Source organism: Taeniopygia guttata, chromosome 11 (assembly GCF_048771995.1).
Source record: "Taeniopygia guttata chromosome 11, bTaeGut7.mat, whole genome shotgun sequence".
Classification (NCBI taxonomy): Eukaryota; Metazoa; Chordata; class Aves; order Passeriformes; family Estrildidae; genus Taeniopygia; species Taeniopygia guttata.
The window spans coordinates 5,661,096-5,683,902 of record NC_133036.1 but is presented as its reverse complement, the minus strand read 5'-3'; the positions used below and the strand labels follow the sequence as shown (position 1 = coordinate 5,683,902).

The 22,807-nt window shown below is 42.3% G+C and overlaps 1 protein-coding gene across 4 annotated transcripts in view; it reads left to right on the top strand.

The window, feature by feature from the left end:
- The window catches only part of RANBP10 (RAN binding protein 10), a 67,477-nt gene that overhangs the window by 16,632 nt on the left and 28,038 nt on the right, over positions 1 to 22,807 (top strand). For 3 of the 4 annotated variants that reach the window (XM_002195753.6, XM_030282316.4, XM_030282319.4), the window contains 2 exons: positions 981 to 1,033; positions 18,940 to 19,107. In XM_002195753.6, the coding sequence (XP_002195789.2) occupies positions 981 to 1,033; positions 18,940 to 19,107 (221 nt within the window). Of the gene's footprint in view, positions 1 to 980; positions 1,034 to 18,939; positions 19,108 to 22,807 lie in introns of those variants that run through there. The other variant, XM_032750466.3, reaches the window with a different exon arrangement.

Below are 22,807 nucleotides of genomic sequence, written 5' to 3'. Positions count from 1 at the left end.
AGGTGCCACTTAATGGGCAGGGTCAAGCTGTGTCCCACTTCCACAGAAAAGTGAATCCAATTCTCATCTGCAGTCAAAACATAAATGGAATAATAGAGATCTGTAGGGGGAGAAATAGAAACCAAAACAGAGAACATTTTTATGCTGTTATCTGTAGTAATCATCTTGGGCCTGCTTCTCAAAGAAGTTACAGAACTGGAAGTGTAGCAGGAGCACTGAGTAGGGATGAGCTTCCATGAGAACAGCTGAGCAGGCTCTGATTAACCAGCCTTGAAAAAGAGACCTTTGGGGACGGGGGTGTGAATTAGGACTCCAAAATCCTTGAAAAAGTTGTTAGGGAAGTGCTTTTTCTCTCTTTTGCAAATGCAAGTATGAATAAAAAATGGGGTGGGCAGGAATTGAATGGGGGAGCTGTAGGATATTGCCTTTTCAAATAGCTTACAAAGGTTCAGAAAGTGAGATTGGGTAAAATATATGCTGAACAATGAAAGAGTGTTCTTGGAAAGTACAACTGTGTGCTCTGTCCTCTGCATCCACTGTCAGCTATTTTTGGAGACAGTACATCAGGCTAGACAGACATCTGTCCTCATATACTATATCTGCACTTAGGTGTTTTTTACTGTCTTGTTAATCACCTATATAAATAGTTTTTTCTGATATATGAGTTAAAATACCTCACAAATACCAAATTGGGAATTAAACTGCTGATTGTTGTCTAGTCCTTTTCCTACCAATGAAGTGCTAAAGAGTAGCTGTAGCTGTACATTGGAACACTGTCAGTTACTAAAGGAGACTGATGTTTTATCTTGGATTCAATAAAAGACATGAGTAATGAAAAAGCTTTAGTAATTTTGTCATTCTTAAATAATTTGTATGTGGGTTTGCTTTATTTTATTTTAGTGCTGTATTTCTGCTGCAGGGAATCTTGTGCCGTGGCTATTCTTTTGCTTGACTGATAATTTTGTTTGGTTTTATTGAAGGTACATGGGAATAGGACTTTCTGCTCAAGGAGTCAACATGAACAGGCTTCCTGGTAAGTCACTGTTAAGGTTTGTTTTGACTTACCATCTATGTTAATTGTTCATTTGAAATAAATATTTTTTCTTTATATGTATGTATTAGTGAATGTGTGTTTCTATTAATACAATTGCATTACTATAATTGTCTTATATCTGGAAGCTTCAACCTATTGAGTGTTATCTTAAATTGAGTTACTGGTGTTGTCAATGCAGCCATGATGATTTTAGCAGATAATAGAAATTAAAACTAAACTAATAGGTAATGGGCAAGATGAGCTTTCAGACAGGCAAACTCTTCTTTGTGTCTGAAAAGTAAGTAGGAAAATAATTTTGCATCTAATCTGTATATTCCACTTGACAAATTTACATGAAAGAATCTGAAAATTACAGGATAATTGGCCTATTGTATTGTCTCTATTATTTCCTTTTTCCCAGTGAAAGACTACAAAAATGTGATAGAATGGTATTACCAGTTAATATTGTTGCTTCTTCTGTTTGAAATGTGTGTTTTTAGGTTTGCTGCTAAATTGGTCAAGTGGCTTCTTTTTAGAAATAAATATTTGGTAATCCTTCTTTGACATTACCCAATTTATTGAGTAAAATAATAATTTATATATATATATATTGATGTAGTGACTTCTATGCCAGAAATTCTTTCAACTGGGCTTGAAATTGGAAGTTTGTATTTGGTAGAAAGTAAATGTTCTTCAGATGCCAAAATGAATGACAGCTGGTCAGTGGTGGGGTCATTCATGGCCTTGGATGTTACTTCTGGTGAAGTTGTATTAAAGATGAAATCTGTGCTCAGCCGTTACGGATCTTGGTATCTGGAAAGGCGAATGTTTTGTGAATGTCCTAACAAAAGACAGATCTGTCCTGGGGAGAATGGTTTGAGTGACACCTGTGCTTCAAAGAATTTGCATCTTCAATCTATATTTGTTAGTAATTGTTATGACAACTGCACCAGTCAGTCCTACTCTCCCTGCACTTTCTCTCCCCCCCAGTCCTGATCCAAGTGGGTTGTGAGCCCTGTACAAGGCAAAGCAGGAATCGAGTTCCATCAGCTCCTTTCAGGGTTGAAGTCCTTGGAAAAGGGGTTGTTTGGCTATTGATGGAGCCTGTTCTGTACAAGAAATGTCTCCATGGCATGTGTGATGGAAAGATGGGGGGAATGTCCTTGTAGTCTTGGCCTTGCAGGTGGTTGGTTGGATTATGCTTTATTTAGGATTCCCTTGGGGTTATAGCTCAGGTACATCCAGGGGTCAATGCTAACCTGAGATGGTGTGTACTGAATGTCTCAGGTGTGCTGTCCTGAAATTGAACAGCCAGTGTAATTTCTTCTTTTTTCTTCCTCTCCCCCGCCCCTTTGGTGACTAAAAACTACCCAAACCACTTCTGATAAATGGCTTTAAAGCCCAGGAGTTACATGGGCAGCATTTGTGGCCAGTTTGAGTCAAAGTGTCTGTATAGCACTGTCATTTCTAGAGTGCATGTGATGAACATGGAATTGTTTTCTCCCAGTGGAATAAAGTATAAAGTGAACTTGAGACTTGAGATTGTACAATTCATTGCTAAATAAGCACTAATTTGATCCTATGAACCTGTTGTTTGTTTGATCACATGCAGATTATGCTGCCAAGAGTCATTCTGTGGTCATAGTTAGGTCGCTCTCCCATCATCTGTGTAAGATTAACTGCATGGCTCTGTATTACAGCTCAATAATTATCTTCCTGGCTTTTGGAGAATGAGTGTGATTTTTTAAATGTATTTTTTTAATATATATATATTGTTCAAGTAAGTGAAGTGAGAAACGTTTCCAGGCTTAACTGGTATCAGGTCCTTCACAGAGTGAGAGCTCACAAAGAAGTGACAGACTTTGGAGTCTTGACTTGGCTTCATGTCAAAGTGTAATTTTAACTTTTTGTGACCTGAAACCCTGCCAGGTTTGTCTCCTTAGACCCTTTCTAAGTCACTTCTGCTTTAACAGATCGATTTTCACTCAGTGTGCTGCCAGGGAAGTGTGTAACCACTACAAGTGGTGCTTGGGAACCCAGAGCCTGGTACAGGAGCCAAAGAAGTTGGTCCCTTTCTTGGAAATCCTTGGTGGCACCCTGGGAGTCCTAATTCAGAGAACAGTCTTGCTGCTGGGTTCTGTCTCAAGCTCCTTTTCCCTCCACAAGCACAAACACTTTGGCCATATCCAGTTCCAAGTCAGGGCATTTGTGCTTTATTGCCAAATTTATTTTGGCTTGAATCCAGCTGGGTGCTGGTGGGGGTAGTGCTGAGCTTTCTCTGAAGGTTATAAGTGTGATTGGAGCCACATTAACTGAGTTCCCTTAACTAACCCTGTCTGCATTGAGAATAGACATTGCTTTTAATTGGAGAGTTCCCTGTCCATGTTTTGCTCAGGGTTTCTTTGTGCTGTGCTTTGAAATTCAGTCAGCAGGTCTGGACTAATTGTGGGATTATTATTAACTACCAACTTTTGTGACCCTGACATATCTTGATTAAAAAAAAAATAATAAATTTAAAGACATTTAGAACATTTACTAATAAGCATTCTGCTTTAAACCAGTGGCTTTTAGTGAAATGTCTGCTCACTTCTTTCCCCACATTCCGTTTTTTTCACGTGTGCTCAGCATTTTGGTATTTGAGGATGAAATTACATGTTGCAGCTGAACTGATTAAATCCATGTCATCAAAGGAGAAACCTGACCCTTCCCTCCTCCCCACCCCATCTGCACAGCCACTCTTCGTCTCTGGTGCAAGACTTTGGCTCTGGCAGTTCCCACCTTGGCCAGGCCAGGCAGGAACCTGCCTGCCTCTGCTGTGTTGGGGTTGTGATGGGCTGGTTCCCTCAGGACTCATGGAGCAATGTTCTTACTTGTGCATCCTGCATGTAACAAATCAGCATCCTTTTTTTATTTTATTTTATTATTTAGGCCTCAGTCCAGTAAGTTTTTCTGAGCCCTGCTGAAAAGGTGGTTTGCTACAGGTTTCACCAAACCTTCATAAAATGAGATGATGTTAAGTGTCCTGTCCTTAACGTGGATGAGATTCACACTGGGAATGAGTTTCCCTTGCATGTGATGTTCTGCATTAGTTCAAGTCTTCGTGCTGTTGAGAAATAACTTTTCATTTGTTTGAGCTCGTTGAGGGTGACCCAGCAGGAACATAGAGCCAGGCAGAGAGGAAGGAGGGATGAATCTCTAAGGTAGCAGTAAGTTCTTAGTTCAGCCTACAATGTTGTGAAACCACACCCTTAGGCATACCCTGCTTCAGTTTCTTAAACAGCATAGATAGGAGCTGACCAATCACTTTTAGAGACTTTAAACACCCTCTGGTTAATAAATGACCTGCCCTGCTATGCAGCATTGTGCATGCTGAAGGGAGTGCCAGCTTTCACTCACAGTTCTTTGGTTTTCAGAAACGTTGGTAATTTTTTCAGCTTGCTTTTTAAACAAAAAGATACTGCTTGGCTTATTCACTATCTGCCTGCTCCAAAATCTCTGTTAAAAGGACCAGGTTTCAAACTCAAGAATATTTTATAGACTTGAATTAGTGTGCAGCCAGATAAATCAAGAGAATTTGGTGTACAGAAACCTTCTCCTTGTAGGGATTTGGCTTCTGGGTCTGTAGTGCTGTGAGCCAGGTCAGCAAAACCAGAAACTTTTTGTCCAGGTGTTCTGAGTCTTTTGTTCAGCAGAAGGTCCTTGTGAGCCATACATTTATCTAAACATAAAGACAAAATAGCAATGAGCTCTGGGAGTGAAGAATTGCCCCTGCTCTCCTCCTCTATGAAAGCCATCCTTCATCCTCATAGACCAGCGTGTGAACTGGGCTTTCATTTTAGCTTTGCTTGGAGATCCTGTCCTTTGAGTTTTCTTGCCCATAGGTTTCTGTTGACAATTGTAGGTAGGACTTTATTTCTTCTCAGCTTATCTTACGTGCTATCAGAGGAGATGCAAGCAGGGGGAGTGAGACTGTTGAGGACTCTCTCCTCCTGTTCCTTTCTTTGAGAGGAAAAAGTTGCTTGTTTCTTCCTTAGGGATGTTCCCAAGGGTTTTTCATGCTGGTGTGCTCCCCCTCTGGGAGCAACCAGAGAAGGGAGGCTGGGTAGGTGTTGTATCATAAAATCATAGAATGTCCCACGTTGGAAGTAATTCACAAAGATCATTGAGTCCAGCTCCTGGTCCTGCACAAGTAAAATTCTCTTGGGAAGATATTATTCCTCATCAGAGCTGGGGATGGGTTTCTGCAGAGACTCTGTATTTCAATTTTCAAGCCTCAGTTCCACAAGGATCTGGCAGCCTTATGTAACTCTTAAGTTAATCTGCTACAAGTGGGAAGTTCTCTAAAGTCATACAGATTTTCCTTCTAGCCAGGTTTGGGTTGGTTTGGGATTTTTTTTGTTGTTGGTTTTTTGTTTGTTGGTTTGATTTTTGTTTGAGTTTTTTTTGGTCTGTTTGTTTTCTGTTTTGTTTCTTTTGTTTTCTGTGAATGCTATGGAATCTTTCTACTTCAAATGTCTTTAAGGAAGTTCTCAGTTTATGCTTTGGCTTGTCACTTTCTTTGACTCCACTGACAACCGAAGGACCTGTGCTAAAGGACTCAATCCCAGTGCTAAATGTAGTAATTATAGAAGCTGAGACCTCACCAAATCATCTGATCTGAAGTGAATTCAGTTATGCATTAGTCCTGCCTGACAGGTGTGTGTCTAAACCAGTCTTTCATTATTTTTCTGGCAACTTCTTCCAACACTGTCCTTGTGTTGGAAACTTTTCCTGACGACAAAGCTGAATTTCCCATAATCTCTTCTTGGATCACGTGGAGGTGGAAAAGAATTAATTTCTTTCCTCTTCATAGCTCTATACATGAAAACCTCTATCACTGCTTTGTGGTCTTCTCTCCAAATCATACACCCCTGGGTGTTGACCCTTCCCTGTTTGTCAGATTTTCTTGATTTATGACAACTTTTCTAGACATATTCTGAATGTTTAATCACTGCATGTATCACAAGCACCAGTATCTTACTTTTTATAGTAAAACAAAACATTAAAATTCAGAGCAAGTTCAGGAAGTGGCTCTTATCCCATCTCGCAGACAAGGGCAAAGGAAAATCCTTGCCAAGCTTTCACAATTCTTACGGCTTCAGCAGAAATGGGAGGGGTAGAAGCTACATGGTTACCTGGGGAAAGAAGGCTTTTGTCTTCTAGAGCAATCAGCAAAAGCCCTGAAGTATGGGGTTAAATACATGAACAGTATGTGGCAAACAAACAGTGAATCAGTGCTTTCAGAGCCTCTTGGCTACATCAGCAACTTGGACACACTGCTTGATTTTCTGTCTTTAGAAGTCATTTCTATTAAATTTATTTATTTATGCAGCTGATGAAGCTCTGTCTTGTAGTACCTTATGGTGTTTGTCCTGCTGCAGAGCTCTTTCAGAGCCATCCTTAAAAACAGTTGTCCAAAAAGGCATGTGGGATTTCCACAGGGTGTCATAGCAAAGCCTTGGACAGGTGTTGGTTACACATGCAGTGAGTCCTTCAGCTGGCTGTGCCAGTTCCTGTCCACAAAATTGCTTATGCCTCTGGTACCCTCTAATTTATCCTATCAAACCAGTTTGTGGGGCTGCATGTGAAATGGGTCACGTAATTGGGTTAATAATGATGGGTGGGGGGCACTGCTTGGTTCTGGGGTTGTTATTAACTTGGATCTGTCCACTTGCCTGGTTCATCACACAGGTAATGCAGGTTGAAACAGCTCCTTTGGGAAACCTTATTCTCCTGAATCATGTGGTTAACAGTGGTCAGAGGTTGTTTTTGATAAAAAAAGATAGGTGTTGAAAACCTCAATTAAACTTCCCCCCAGTTAACAGTTATCCTGAAAATCGAGACATTTTTACAGAGGGGCATCTTTCCAGGCATAGTGGGCTGAAGCTGACTTGGCTGGCTTGTCTCCCTGAATTTTTATTTAGGCTGAGAACTTCTGAAACTTCATTTGGGTATCCTTTTTGCTGACTTAACTATGTTTTTACCTGAAAGCATAATTTGTACCTCCTAAGAGGTCATCAGTACGTTTAGAAAGGGCAGGTTTTAGCACTGCACAGTGGAAGAAAAGAGAGCAAAGTGGGTCAGTGTGATGGGTCAGCTCATCAATTATTGAATCCATTTGTGCAGAATGGATTTTTAGAAAAATTCCTCAACACACAAGAGCTCGCATGGGTGGGTGAAGAGCAGTGGTGGATAAAAAACATAATGCTGCCACGAAAAGATACATGTTACAGCAGATTTCTGGCCTTTTTAAGTCAGAGCCTTTTGGATTTACCTACATGAGTCTCTTACTTTTGGAGCAGGGGTTTATTTATGTAAGTGAACCTCCTGGTTGTCACCACTGCCTGTACTTTTATTTACATCTCTGGTTGTCCTACCCCTTTTTCTTCTAAACTTAACTGCAAGGTGCACTCCAGAATCACAATCAGTGCACTCCAGCTACTAATAAGAGTTCAGTCCAAAACACAAGGCTAAGCAATAAAGCCTACCCAGCCTGATTTGAAAAAAACAAAAAAAAATTAAAAATCTCATAAGGGAGGAAGTGTCCTGAGACTGGTTAAAGCTGGTTGTCTTCTTTCTTGAATCTGCTCTTACTGTAGTGCACCATCTGCTATTTTTAAAATAGCTTTTATATATATTTTTTTTAATTCAAGTCAAAGTTAAGGTCATACTAAAGAAATTAATAAGAAATTCGGGCTTCTCGTAATAAAACAAAAGGTTTCCTTTGAACTTCAGCTTTCACATATTTTTAGTGTTAAGATTTTTTTCCCCATATGGAATCAATCCTGTGTTCAGTGTATGTAAAATGTCAACATAGGAAAGTAATCTGAGGAGCACTTAATTTTTGTTTATCCAGGGTATACACAACACATTATATTGTTTCTTTTTTCATCTTCACTCTAAATTCTGTGTGTACATGCATTCTATGTATATTTTAATGACTGCCCTGCTGCATCATATGTTGAAGAATCTGAGTTCCTCTGGGATTGCTTAACTCACTCTGATCTTTTCTCTTCCTGCTTCTACTCTCTGCAGATCAGCTGAGCACCTTTTAAAATTAAAATTTAAAACCACATAATTTTTAAAATTTGAAATTTTAGAATTCTCAAAATTACATTATCTTTATTTTAAAAAAATAATTATTTGTGTCTTTGGGAATCTCTGTCATTCGTGGTTGACTTGTCCACTGCCCATCAGCCTCAGCTCAGTTGTCTTCTCATTCAATGTTTTTCTCTTTTTTCAATAATTTTTTCAGTTTATGTGCTGAGTTCACCTGAACTTGTATGAAAATTCCAGCTTGAATATTGGAACAGATTTGTTGTGTGTGCTGTGCATTCATTCACATTCCATCTTCGTCCCTTAGAATAACTGGAAGTTCTTTCTTTCCCATTCTTCAGTTTTTCAGGAATCATTCACGAGGCTTTCTGACGAAAGCTCCCTCCTCACACGCTGCCGTGCTCTGCATGTTTGGGGTGTTGCCCCTGCAGAGTTTATCATGCCCAGAGCTGAGCACAGCTTGGTTGGGTGGATGTGTTTTGGAACATGAGCCTTGTGCTCCGGGCTGATAGTGACCAAGCTGGTGTGGCACGGGGGGGTTGGGCAGATGTGTTATTTCCTTCGTGGTACGTGCTGAGGGGTGACACCAGAGTCACCAGGTCCCCAGGTGAGGTCAGACCTGATGCTGTCAAGTGTGTTCGGAGTTGGAGAGTAACAAAACCAGCTCCTGAACAACAGAACTGGGATGAATTACCTTCTGAATTAAGGTTAAATTTAATATCATGTTTTATTTATGGCTATGCATATGAAAATTAGGACTGTATAAAGTAAAAGTTCCTGTCTTTTCCCCTTTCTGTCCAACTGACTTCATGTGCTTGCTCATATTGATTGTAATGATTGTCCTGCCTGCAGCCAGAAAAACTATTGCCCATCTGGTTGGGTTTTTAGGAAAGTGTTTGGTTTGTTTCCTTCTTTTTCTTTTTTTTTTTTTTTCTTTTGGTCTGTTCAGTTAGACTGGCTTTGGACACCCAGAGTTCAGGTTTGACTGGAGAAGCATACTGAGGCTCCAGCTGAGCTCTCAGAGCTGTGCTTCACCCAGAAGTAGTTGGCAGAGTGTTTTGCCATAAAAGTTGAACAAAGCCATCAATCAGTATATCAAGACAGTAATCCTGGCCTTGGAAAATAACCAAAGAAAGTGTTTCCACTGGCCATTAAGTGCTCAGGCATCAGTGTGGGTAAGTGATTCTTAGTGCTGTCCTGCACTTTTCCATGCCCTGATTTCTGTGCTGTATCTCTTTCAGAGCTGGGCTGGCCTCTTTAGAGATTTTGTGCTCTGTCCTCAAGCAGCACGTTCCCAGAGATGTGTGATATGGGTGTGCTGGAGCTCCTGCCTTTGCATGGCTCTCTCTGTCATCCAGCAGGTTGTGTTGGTTGTGTGCCATGTGAAGGCAGAGTTTCCAAAGCAGAGCAGAGGTGGCATTGCCCAGTGGGGTTTGGGGTTTGGCCTTCACCAGTGCCACAGGTTGCATCTCCAGCTGTAGCACAGATTATGGACAATCCTGGTATTTTAGTGACAGCTAAGAGTTGACTGGTACTTTAGAGACAGCAGTTTAGCTTGTCAACACAAGTTGCAATCACAGAACTGCTTGTTTTTCAGATTAAAACAAATTCTTTAATGTGGCTGTACCTATTACCAGAGCCTTTTGGATAAAAGGTAGGATCAACACAAAGATCAGTTTCACTGCAACTCAAACTGCTGGGTGCCAGCTGTTTCCACTGATGGATAAATATGATCCTCTTCAGAAAACCCTGTTGCTTTACCTTGATTAATATGGAAAGTATTTAAGAAACCTCAGTTTAGAATCTGGAAGTCCTTGTTGCAACCTCTTAACATCATGAGGTGTGCTTCTTCTGGAAGGTTTCTCTGTCCATAAGGTCTTGTGTTTAGATAAGCGGGGTTTTGTTTGTAATTTTCGTAGCTCATTAAATACCATTTTAGGGATTGTTTTTAATAATGGCAGGACATGAATCCCCTGCATTCTGCAGTGATCTCTAACATTTCTTTTGGCTGAGTTACTAAACTGTCCTGCCTTGATGTCTCTGTAAAATTACTCTTGCCCATTACCTTGCAACACTTTGCTGGAAGTGTCTTAATATTTTATAAAGGTGTTCTTTACCATCAGCTGAAGGTTGAAAAGTCGTCCCATAAATGAACATGTGAATTATTTAGTATGATGAGATTTGAAGCCTGTGTATGTGATAAACTTTTGATTGTTGTTCCTTACCCCTTCCACTAAATAGATAAATGGAAATGCTCCTCATCTGAGTCTTTTCCCCATCCTTGTCCTGCATTATTGTGTACCTATGTCCTGCCCCCTCCCCTGTGGTGTGCCAGGGAATATAGTGGATATAATAGTGCAGTGGTGACCTGATCATGCTGGAGAGCTTTTCCTTTGTATTCAGAAACAGCCTGTTCTGTGGCTGTGGTCTTCACAGGGCTGTAAATGGCTTGTAGTGCCTCTTGAACTCTCTGGTGCAGGGAAACCCAGATCATGTTCTGAGTGGCAGAAGATGGGACCATCAAGCTTAAGTTAGGAGGACTTGCCATCTTTATCCATTCAAGGAAGTATGATTTTTATCTTGATTACTGTGTTCTATGGTGAGGTGCATGCTAAGTAATAGTGAAATGGACTCCTTAAAAATTTCTGGGGCTGGTGGAACAGACCTTTCCTGTTGAAAAGGTATTGCCTGTTGCAGCTGTCCAGAGTCTTCTGGTTTTGTTTTTTTCTTTATGAGTCAGTGGGTAGTGCCACTTCATATAATGGTGTAGACTGTGTTTTGATGTGTTTTTGAAGGCTAGTTAATATGCAGTGGTTTTTAATGGTAGGACTTGCTGATCTGGTCTAAAAATCACTGTGCCAGATCAATATTGTGAAAAATTGAATTATACAGTGCTGGTCTGCTTGTTGTCTCCGTGGTGGATCAGGCAATGCTGCTTAGCACCCACATTCTGCTCAATCTCCCAGACTCTTGAGTCACACTGATTTTTGGGTCACTGTGTCCTTTTCTTCATGCTCTCTCTTAATATGAGAGAGATGTTGTGATTCCTTTTTTTCCCTCTCCTTTGGATTCTTGCCACACCTAAGTCTTGCTGTGAGGATTTGGACTGAGTTTTGTCTCTTTTGCAGTTGCAAGTACTTTATTAAAAAACATAGCCTAGCTTCTGAGCTAAAGCTGCAGCCAGGCCTGCCAAGAGTCCTGCACTCTCTGATTAGCATCATCTGCTGTGTCTGCAGGGGCCAAACTGACTCTGCTTCATCTGCTGGGACCTGGGGTGAGGGGGAGGCTGTGAGCAGCAGTGCCTTGCTGGGGTGTGTGTGATGCTCTGCTGCGCTGCTCCATGGCTTTACACAGGATTCAGTGGGGTGCTGCAAAGGTTATGGACCTGAACTCATCCAGCCCCTTCTTAGAGAAGTTTGTGATCCTGGGGTAAAGTGGTTTTATCCTCTGTACAAGCATTGGTCCTGTAGTGCAAGGTTTGGCCGCCTACTGCATTCAGTCATTTTGCCACCTTGTAGAAGAAATAGAAGCTGTTGCAAGCAAGAAGAGTTGGGGATGATTCTAGCTAGGGCTTCTTCATATCCCTGGATAAGTGGGTTTTAGGGTCTTTTTTTTTTTTTTACCCTTGACATGTTCTGGGCAGATATCCAGCCCTTGAAGTTCTGCCAGGGAGATGCTGTAATGTGTTGAGCACGCTGTTCCCTGGTCCTATTCCTGTCCTGCAGTTGGTGTTGTGACTGTACCTAGACAGTTGTTCCATGCCAGGGCTGTGCCTTCCCTATGCCCACATCCCCAGTTCTGTTACAGAGATTGCTGTGGTCACTGAGCAGCTGTTTTTGTAGGCTCATTATGGGAACAGAAAGATGTGTTGCAGCACTAATAGTTGATTTGATTCTAAAGCATGATTGAATAAAGGAAAGCAAAGCAACAACTCTGCTCTCACCAAAACATGTGATGTGTATGCAGCTTCACAGGGCTTGGCAAAAAATGCTATAAAACTGAGTGACAGCTGAGGTGCTCCAGCATCTCAGATAGTTCTTAGGGCAGCAGATTTCTCATGGCCAGGTACTTACAGACTTCTCATGACCAGACATGTGGTTTCTGAGGCTGTAGGAACACCAGAGCTTGCTGAGCCTTCCCTTTGCTGGGAATAAAGGCCTGCATTCACTGTTCTGGACTGATGTACACCAGAGGCACATCCACTTGCAGAGCAAATCCACTGGAAGATGGAGTCATCAGCAGAGGTGTTCTGTTTCTGCTGTGGTACTGTCCCATGTTCATGGTTGTCCTGTCCTGCCTGGCACTGCTCAGCCCAGGACGGTGTAGAAGCAACATCCGACTTCTCTGTGCACCAGATTCCATCTGTTCAGCCTCTGTTGAATATACCTTCCCCTCCCCTGACCTCATGCTCTGCTGCTGCCAAAGCCCCATAGCTGGCTGAGCAAGAGCAGCCTGCTCAGCACAAAGCACGGAGAAGGCCCTGCCTCCAGCTGGAACGTGGTCCAGCAGCAACTCTGGGCTCTGCTGCTGCCTCCACCCTCCACATCCCATTCCCCAAGCACTGTAGAAGCAAAGTTTGTACATCTGTTTCTGCTGGACTTTGGATTCAATAAATCTTATAAAATAATTTTGTTTGGTTTATTTCAGTATGTTGACACAAGTTCTTGTCCCTTTGCAGCTAGTGTTTGCACACCACTTGCCCTGGCATGGGCAGCTGTGGGAAGCTAGAATTGCTGGCCAGAGGAATGGGAACAGGAATGCCACAGGCAAAATACTGGACAAGAACGGAGAGGGGAGAAAAATTAAAAGTGTTCCAAAATAGGAAAGAGAGAAAGCCGATAGAGAGAAACTTTGTAAAGACTGTAGAGTGGTCACTGGGGTCTGTCCTGAAGAATAACTCCCATTAGTCATGATAGAACAGACACAAACCCTATTTACAAATTTTCAGATTCTTTCTGAGGAACTTCCATCTGCCCTTCATATGCCCAAACATACTTCACCATTTCTTACAGCTTCAGATGCCACAGGTGTCCCTGGCTGCAGGGAGGTTACCACTGAATGTGTGGTCAGCAATGCCCTGCCCTTTGCAGCACCTTCTGCACCCACTACATTGAAAGCTTGTGCTGAGTAGAACATGTTTCTCCTTTGGAATGTTCAGGGGCAGGGAATGGTCCATGTGTCAGTGATAAAGTTCATCTGTCTGCCAACATCTTTAGCCCAGCAAGTGCAGAGCAGGAGGAGTCTGACATGTCTGGCTATAACTCACTGGAAAAGTATATTTTCCATGATCACTGGGCCTTGCATGTCAGTCCTTTGGCATGTCATCAGAGGGGATCTGAGTACACATCCCTGTGGGTGTTGGCTTCCCTCTTCCCTTGTGCCCAAAGTTGGACATGTTTGAACCTTGATGGGGGATGTCATCACTTGGCTTCCTTCTCCACCCTGTAGGAACAAAGCATCAGGCCACAAAAGGTGTGAAAATACTGCCCTTGGTAACTTGCATCAGGGCATCCTGCCCATCCATCCATCCATCCATCCATCCATCCATCCATCCATCCATCCATCATCCATCCATCCATCCATCCATCCATCCATCCATCCATCCATCCATCCATCACTCCACACATTCAAGGTTGAGCAGCTTATCCAGCTCCTGGTTTACCTAGGTGTGTGATGTAGCCATGATGCCAGTTTTGCCCAGAGCCTACCAGAAGTTCTGTTCGTTGCTGGGGCTCTTGAAGCAGAGCTAAATCACCATGTTCTTTCTGTGGTGCTGAGATGTAAATGGTCACCCAGCTCAACAGAGCCACTTCCCACTTGCTGCCTTCTGAGACAGAGTCTGATCTCAGGTATAGGAGTCAGGATCTGACCAAAGAGTCAAGAGTAAAGTCTGACATTGAGTGGGAGATTGAACAGGGACAGATGTGGGACAGTCAGGGATAGTAGTAGCACACTACATCTAACTCTAGTGCTTGCTTAAGAGTGAGTGTTTATCAGTTTATCCTGTAACTGTGTCCTGAAGTAACTCAAGTCCTTTCTGCCACGTGTCTGGCATTGCATAATTCTGACCTGTTTATCAAGCAGCAGCCATGGAACTCGCTGTTCATTTTTTTCCCCTATGTGTTGGGATCAAGGTAGTCTGCCAAGAAGGTCAGCATATCAACTTTTTCTTGTTAGCAGGCCAAACACAGCTTCAGTTTGGTGTTGAACATACAAAAATGTCCTCCCAAGCCCTATTCATGGTTTTTGTTTTTCTTTCTTCCTGTTCTTTGATAGCACAATCTGAGTTACTCTGCATCTTGTTAGTAAATATATAGGTATATTTTGGGTTTGGGTTTTAAAGGGTTCAATTCAAAGGGATGTAAATTTACCCTCTTTTTGCTCATTAGCTGCTGAAGTCCTACCTGTAGTGGTTGTGATTCTCTGTTTATATGTTCAAAGTGCTGTCTTCAAAATGAGCTGTAGTGAGAACAGTGAGAGTCAGGACGTTGAGGTTCTGCTCTGACCACTGCCATGGGCCACGTGGCCAAATCCTTTCTGTTCTCTGCCTGTCTCCCCTATTTAAAATGATTTTGTGCTTTTGAAGAGAGGATGGGGAAGGGAAAGGAAAGAAGGAAATAACTGTAAACTGGATCCTGCAGCCACTCTAAGCTCACTTGATTTCAGTCTATATAGTGCATCAGGAGTCCATGACCTGTGTTTTGTAAGAAAAAGCACATTCTCCACTTTTGTCCAGATTTCTGAAATTTTGAGAGGAATCTGCATTGCACTTGAGAATTTTTAGACTTGGCCACAACTGCACGTAGGTGCTGAGTGTCCATTGCTCTAGACAGAGCTATGACCAAGGGACCAAAATGGGATGTTCTTCAAACAGCCCTGCTGGAATGAGCTACCCGTCACAAACTGTCAGTGTGTGGGTTCTCCCAGGGTTTTCTTAGGAGCAGCTGCCTGCACGTCTCTGTCCTGGGATGGGCTGGGAGCTGCTGAGGATTGTGAGATTGAGGGTGGTGAGAGGTGCTGGGGGGAGCTGTGGGAGCTGAGCCCCACCAGGGGGATTCACATGAGAATCTCTGCAAAGGGAGCATTGTCACAATGTGATGCGTTTTGGAGTGATGACAATGACTTCATGGAAACATCAGGTCAGTGGTAGAAAGGACAATAAAGGGAAAATGCTAGGATTAACATGTAGAGGGCTTGGGAGCAGTGCAGAGAACAACTGCAGCCTGCTCCTCTCCTCCATGGGGCATCTTCATCTCCATTCTCACAAGCAACACTAAATCCAAAGAAGGTTCAGATGATGATGGTCGGAAAAGCAGGAAATAGCTAAATAAGTTAGGAGTCATCAGCCTGGAAAAGGGATAATTATGGGGGATTTTGCAGAGGTCTGCTTACTGATGTATGTTCTGGAGACACCAAATCCATAGTTTGTCATCCTCTCCCGTGCAAGAACTACAGGATATATCCAAGTAGTAGGAGGCACCTTTTCATTGCTTGCAGTTATGCTGTCAAACTCCTTCTTGCAGGGCACAGTGAATAATGTGAGTGTTTCTATGTTCTTCACATAGAATTGAACAATTTAATGGAAACAAAATCCTTTCAGAAGTACTGAGTGAACAGAATCTCCATCTGGCTCAGTCTGTCTGTGCTTACAGGTGGTTGGAGAGTGGTAATGCTGTTCAGTCAGGGTGTGATACGTGCACATCCTGTACTTCTGCTGTCTTACTTCTTGAAGAGTGTCCTTGTCTGGGCTGATCCCCCATCCCACAGGGACAGCCATTTTAGGAGCATGTGGGTATCCCCTCATCTCTGCCTTCCAGGTCACAACAGTGACTTCTGCACTACTTGAGTACAAGTGGCACAGAGGTTAAACTGTCCAGAGAATTTGCAGATGCAGCTGCGGGGAGGGATTTCAGGAAGTTCTGGTTTAGTCCTTATTAAAGCACTGCTGGAGTTTGTAGAGGAAGAAGCTGTTGAGTCACTGGAGGCTCAAAGGGTGTTGTGGGAGTCACAGAGGAGGTTGTAATATACTGGACCCATTCCTAGGTGGCGACAGCAAATTGTTAATGATGCAGGAGAAACCCAAGTTTTCAGGAAGTGTTTTGAGAAGAGCTGGAGTCTGTGTTTTCAAAATGTATGTGATGAGTTACTCCCCACTCTGCTGGTAATCTAGGATAATATCAAATGCTTTTAATAGGGATACAGTATTTAAATCAACAGGCCCTGAAAACTTTGACCTAGAAGAACTAGAAGTGCTGATTGTTGGTTTTAATTCAGATTATTAGGAAATTTCAGAAGGCTGGCTGAAACCAGCCAGTTCTGGAATTATCCATATGCCACTGCCCTCATGTTTATTTTGGGCAGAATTTTAGGCATCTGGTTTTTATTAATAAATAACTTAAGGTTAGGCATATGATTAATGCCACTCAGCTTATGTTTACAGTGAGTACAGTAAGTTCACTCAAACAGCTCTGGCTTCTTGTTAAGATGACCATGGTGATGTGATAAGGTGACAGTCTAGATTTGAAGCCCCTAGTATGGTGCCAGGTCCAGGTTCAGCACTACACAACATTTGAGCTGAAAAAGTAAACTCAGCAAAGTGCTGGGTGAGCGAATTAATTTCCTTAACTAGTTATGTTAGTGGTTTTCTGGGGAGAATAAGATTCAAAACAAGCTTTTTCAGGCATTGTTGCTGTATGTACCATGTTCATCATTGTCATCAAGGTCTTTATTCAGTCACTTTTCACTGGAGTTCCCCACCACCATTGGTGCTACAGCAAGAACTGGCACTGTGAAGCTCAGGTCATAAAGGAACAGGAGGAGGTTTTTTCAGTAGGATCAGCTGTGATCTGTAGGTGATGAAACCTTTATTTCTCACACTGCAGAACCAGTAATATCTGAATTGGCCCAAGTATTTTTTGAGCTCATCGTCATGGTTGGACACGCTCTTGTATTTCTTACAGGGGCCTTACCCAGTGGTGTATAAGCACTTCACTGCTTAGATGCAGCTGATGACAAGTTCTTGGTAGGTGCTTTGTAATGCCAGGAATGTTTTGTATGCAGAAAATCTAGAAGTTTGTATTTGGATTGTATTATTAGTATGTTAAGAGATAAATTGATTTAAGTTCTCATCTGAATTATAACTTCCCAATAGCTCCATTAGAGAAGTTCTGAATTTACATTCATGTAAAGGTCTGGTTTTGGGGAAACTAAAATTATAGATCAGTGATGGCAACAGAGGAAATAAAAGGGATAGTAGGAAGGAGCCAGAGTTTTAAAAATTCAAAAATATTTCAATTATATTTTTACTGGATGAAGTCTTAGCAGTAGAAGTTTGACAACAGACTCTAGAGCCCCTATCGCTTCCTCCTTTGTTTTGGCAAGTCGATTTGGCATCGTTTTTGTGCTTGCTGAGGGTGCTGCCTGTGCTGCTGTCCCTGTCTTTCATGAAGATTTGAAGCAGGACTGGTGCTACTGTCAGCAGCTTGTTTGGACCTGATCCGAGGGAAGACAGAGCTGACTCCTGGGACATCTCTGTCTGTTCCTGTTGGATGTGTGAGACTAAATAGAGGAAATTACTCACCATTTCTAGACTAGAATTTGCTGGGACTTCTTTATGCCTTTCAATCCCAAAGTTTGCTCTGAGGTCCAAAATCTTGGACTGTGGCATGTTTCAGTCTTGCTTCTTTCCCTGACTTTCCCACTGGCATTCATTTGGTGTGGTACAATAAACAAGGCCTAGACATGCACTGACTTTTGTGCTTTTCTGGGAAACCCTGAGCATGTGAGTGCTGATGCCTCAGTGCTGTAGCTCTATTTCACAAGATTAAGTTTCTAGTGCCCTCATGTTGTTGTTGGATTTGGAGGAAAATCTTGGCTCACAGAAGTGCTCCAACCCACCATCACAGGGCTCTCTCTGCTCTGTAGTTCTCAGTGTGCTCAGCATTTTTGTGCCTCATTGCAGGATGTGCATTTCCTGCAGAGTTTCTGTGTTTCTCCCACAGTCCCTTTGCCAGAGCCATCACTCCACATTTAACAGATGGCCAAAGCACCTACTTTTGCTTCCCTAAGGATCCAGCCATATCCATATAAACCACAGGTGTCTGTTTTTAATGTTGTATCACTTTCTGGTAGAACTCTGTCTCTCTATGAGATGTGGCTTTGATTGTGCCATTCAGAGGAATGCTCCAAATGAAATTACTGGGATATATAGAAAATAACAAGTGGGCAGGGTACAGCTGTAATCCTTAGCACAATATTACTGGCAGAAGAAATAAAATATATTAATATTAGAACTGACCACTTTGCATTGAACTCCCCTTTGACATTTGAGGGTTGTGTTTTAAGCTGTCTGCAGAACGGGGAAATATTGTATCCCAATGGAAACATAGAAATCCTTATCAACTCTTGGAAGGGAAATACAGATTTGCAGATGCAAAAGTTGCCTCTCTCCATTTGGTACACCTGTGACAGTGCTTACAGACAAAACTGCAGCTGTCTGAGAATTATTTTGTTAAATGCTTTTGTGGGAAGATTTTGGTTTTGGGAAACACAAGTTTATTACAAAAAGAGTTTGTTTCACCTCAGGCAAGGTAAAAGAGAAATGGGTTGAAATGCACATGATGTGTTCTGATTAATGACCATTGATTTATTTTCAGTTACCGGTATGTGAAAATTAATATGGGAATGAATCAGGAGCGGGAATCAAATTTTAAAACACGCAGAAAATGGTGTACTGAGAGTTGTAATAGTTCCATGTGATTCTGCTGAACTGGCTTCACTGCTGTCCTGTTCTTTTGCCTTGTCTTTGGCAGGATGGGATAAACATTCTTATGGGTACCACGGTGATGATGGGCACTCCTTCTGTTCCTCGGGGACAGGGCAGCCCTACGGCCCCACGTTCACCACTGGAGATGTGATCGGCTGCTGTGTCAACCTCATCAACAATACCTGCTTCTACACAAAAAATGGCCACAGCTTAGGTAAGTGAAGGAAGGTGTTCTCAGGAGAGAGATGCTCCAGCCCTGCTCTTGCTGCTGTTTAATTTGCTGTATTGTAACTCTTGCCCCACACCTGTGAGTAAGGTTTAAATGGCAGAGCACTCAGCACTCAGCAGCTGTCAGCAGTTGTAAATTGGCTCCAAGACAGAAATGCTTCCAGCAGGTAAAATGGTTTCCATGCTGCTCAGTTTGTTTAGATATGTTAGAATTTCATCCACAGCTTCTTCTGCTTTCCTCTGCTACTGCACAGTAGGTGGGAGGTTGGATAAGATGTCTAATGGCTGGACAAGAGGGAAAGAAAGAAAGAAGTGGGAGGTTTAATTAGTGTGTTGTTCAACTACCTACAAAGCCACGGTACTGATGTCTTAATTTTTGAAGGGGCTTTTCCATCTGAAAGCCTCAACACGTTGGTCTGAGCATCCGCAAAGCCAGACATTAATTCAGCACAAGAGTGGTCTGAATTAAGCATTGAGCTACAATTTGGTTAATTTCACACTTGTTTCAGTAACTGTTTTAGAGTTAAGGATTAAAAAATTTTGCCCAAATTAATACCTCAGATGTTTTCCAGGCATCTGTTGTATCTTAGTTGTCTAAAATAGAAATTTTTGGCCATTTTCCCTGAAAATACCATTTCTCTGGATGGCATGTTCTCCACCCCAGATAAATTCTTGTCTTTTTTTTTTTTTTTTTTTTTAACACATAAGATGTGCAGTAAGTTTTTGTAGGTTCATCTCACTTTTTGTACTGGGATTCATTTGATTTGCAGGGAGGGATGAGCACTCCTTTCCTTTGCTTCTCCTTGCTGTGTCAATTCTACTTTGTTGAATTCAAGATTAAATTGGTAGAGTAATACCAAAAATACCCTGCTCAAAACACTGACCAAAACAAAGATGTTTTGAGTTACTGTCTGGGCTGAAGGAAGGAGTGGGATAGGAGTGCAGTGTGTGCCTGGAGAGTACAGAATTTCTGGTGAGCTCTTGGGAGGAGTACTGAGCTCCCCACTATTACAGAGAGATGGACTTACTGGAGAGAGTCCAGCAAAGGGCTGCCAAGGTGATGAAGGCTTTGGAGCATCTGTCCTAGAGGAAAGGCTGGGAGAGCTGGGGTTGTTCAGGCTGCCCATGTCAGTCCAGTACTGGTAAGACAAGTCGAGGCTTGAAAGCAGCAGCTGATGGTGTAGAGCAGGAGCTTTTGCTTAGGAGTGATACAAGATAAAACAAGAGCAACTGAGATAATGAAATAGTTAAAAAGATTTCACAAAATGTCTCCTTTTAGTTGCTGTCCTTGCTTTTAGCATGTATTTCCCTGTAGTGGTTTGTGCTGTGCTCCTCTGGATGTTTTCTGTTGTTTACGTGGGTGGTTTTCCAGCTTCACTGTTTTTCACCCTGACAGTGCTGTTACTTTTCATCATAACAAAAGTGTGAGAGTCAGGAGGAGGCCAGATCTTCTAGTTAATGAATACTAGTTTGTTCATTTGATATTTAATTTCTTTCTAATGACCAGAATCTCCACAATATAAACTGTATGAGTTGAAAAGTTGCTACTTTCTCCTCTGTTTTGTACCCAGGACTGTGTTGTGCCTGGGTGTCTGGGCAGATGAAGCCAAATAAAAGAGCCCAGTTCAGTAACTTCTGTGTTATCTTTTGTCATTACCACCCTCTGATTCTTTGCCTCGTGTCTTTGCTCAGAGATTTGTTTGCTTTGGGACATTCAGAGTTCTTTACAGCAGAGAAGTTATCTAGTCTTCCTTTCTTAAATTGAACTGTTCCTTTTTCTTCAAAGATGGGGCTTTTTTGAATGGAAAACTCATGTTTTTCTAATGTGACATTGAATGACCCCTTGAGGAACAGCCTACCCCAGTGGTGAACAATGCCAGTGGGAAGAAACAGGAAAGGTAACAAGAAAGTTACCCTGCTTAGAGAGCAGCATTAGGTATAAGCATTGCTGTCCCCTGGGTGTCCTCTTGAGCTCTTCAGATGTACAGTACAAGACATGAGCTGTCTGAGAAAAGGACAGGTAGAAGCCTCTCCTCAGCATTCACAGCTGGCTCCTGTGTGCAGCAGCTTTTCTCTGAGCTGTAGGGGCATAATAGGGATAGACAGAGGGAGGAGAGATGGTGTGGTTAGAGGAGACATGGATGGAAGTGCAGAAGGGAGCAGCAGACCTCAGACCTTGCTGGGTGACCCCACAAAAGCTGCAGGAACATTTTACTGCCTTTTCACAAAAGCAGAATGAAAATCTCATCTGAGGAGGCTGTTGGTCAGGGCCAGCAGAGTCTGTTTGTGTCACTGATAAAGAAACTGTCCAGGGGAAGTGCTCAGTGCTGAGAAGAGGAGCCCCTTGGCCAGGGGTTACACTGCTCCTCATGGGCACAGAGCAGAGATGTGAGGAGGGGGTGAGACAGCAGAGGAACCAAGGCCAAATGGAGGCAGGAGCAATGATTTGTTTGGAAGTCAGAATGCTTTCTTTCCTGAAAGAGGCAACTCCTTGAAGGTCTTGAATTAATGATATTTAGTGCTAACTCAAGAATCTCATTTTTGTGTTGTGTAAACCCAAAGTTTACCAGGAAAGGGATGAATGTGAGTTTTTCTAGGTGTTCCCTGACATGAAGCTGTGGAAGCCATGTATGTCTCCTCCTAGGAGATGAGGTAATTGTGTAATCCTACTGCAGATGCCAAGAATATTCATGAGGCTAATCAGCCCCTTTGTGAGGCCAGTTAGCTTGAGAGTGGGGTTTCAGAGTTTGATTTTGTCTTTCTTTTGATGGGATTACTGTAGCTTTGTCTTTCTAATTCACTCTTCACCATTTAAGTCTTCTCCTCTTCATCTATTAATTAGACACCCCCCTTTTGTTTTCCTTGCAATTTCTTCTGTTGCTTAACTATTATCTTCCATTGTCTCCATACTTTTTCATTTAATCAGATCCATCAGGAGCACTGTATAAGAACTGTTTTCTTGGCCATCACAAATTCTGGATGTTCTGGTTGGAGCTAAGTCTTGAACTTTATTTGGAGACGTCACATGAAAACTGTTTGACATCGTATGTAGTCTTAATTCTCTGTTCTGGAAAATGTCTTGAATGTCTTCTGGCTGCTGATGAAACACTTTTGACAAGTTCTGAGCAGAGTCCTGGCAGTGGAAAACATAGTGAGATGTGGCTAGAAGTGTGATGAGAGTGAATTTGGAGAGAAAGAGGCAGAAATGTTGGGGCACCAGCCATTAAGCAGAAAGTCTTGGACCAGGACATGAGGAGGAAATGTGACTGCTGCAGGTCTCTGGGTTTAAGTGGATGAGTTTGCTCAGGGACTAATGTAGGAGTGTCTCAGATCTCAGACTTTGACAGCAGACCAAGGTAAATGGAGCAGCAGGGCTATAAAAAGAGCATGCAACCCTCTGAAGTCTTGGCATAGAAAACTTCCCGTAGTTTGAGTTCTAGTGCAGGCTCTTGGAAAAACCAAGTTAACCTAAAAAGTGGAATATCCATTCTGCAGCCAGTTTAGAGACTAGGAGGAGCATTAGGAGTAATGCAGAAACCTATTGTGAGAGACATGCAGGTGTCAGTCCCAGATTTTATAGGTTTGACCCCAAAGCTTCAAATGAAGTTTGCAGACAGCAAGAGCATTGGGATGGTCAAAACAGGACTTCAGATTAATCAGATTTAAAACCATAGAATTCTGGAGTG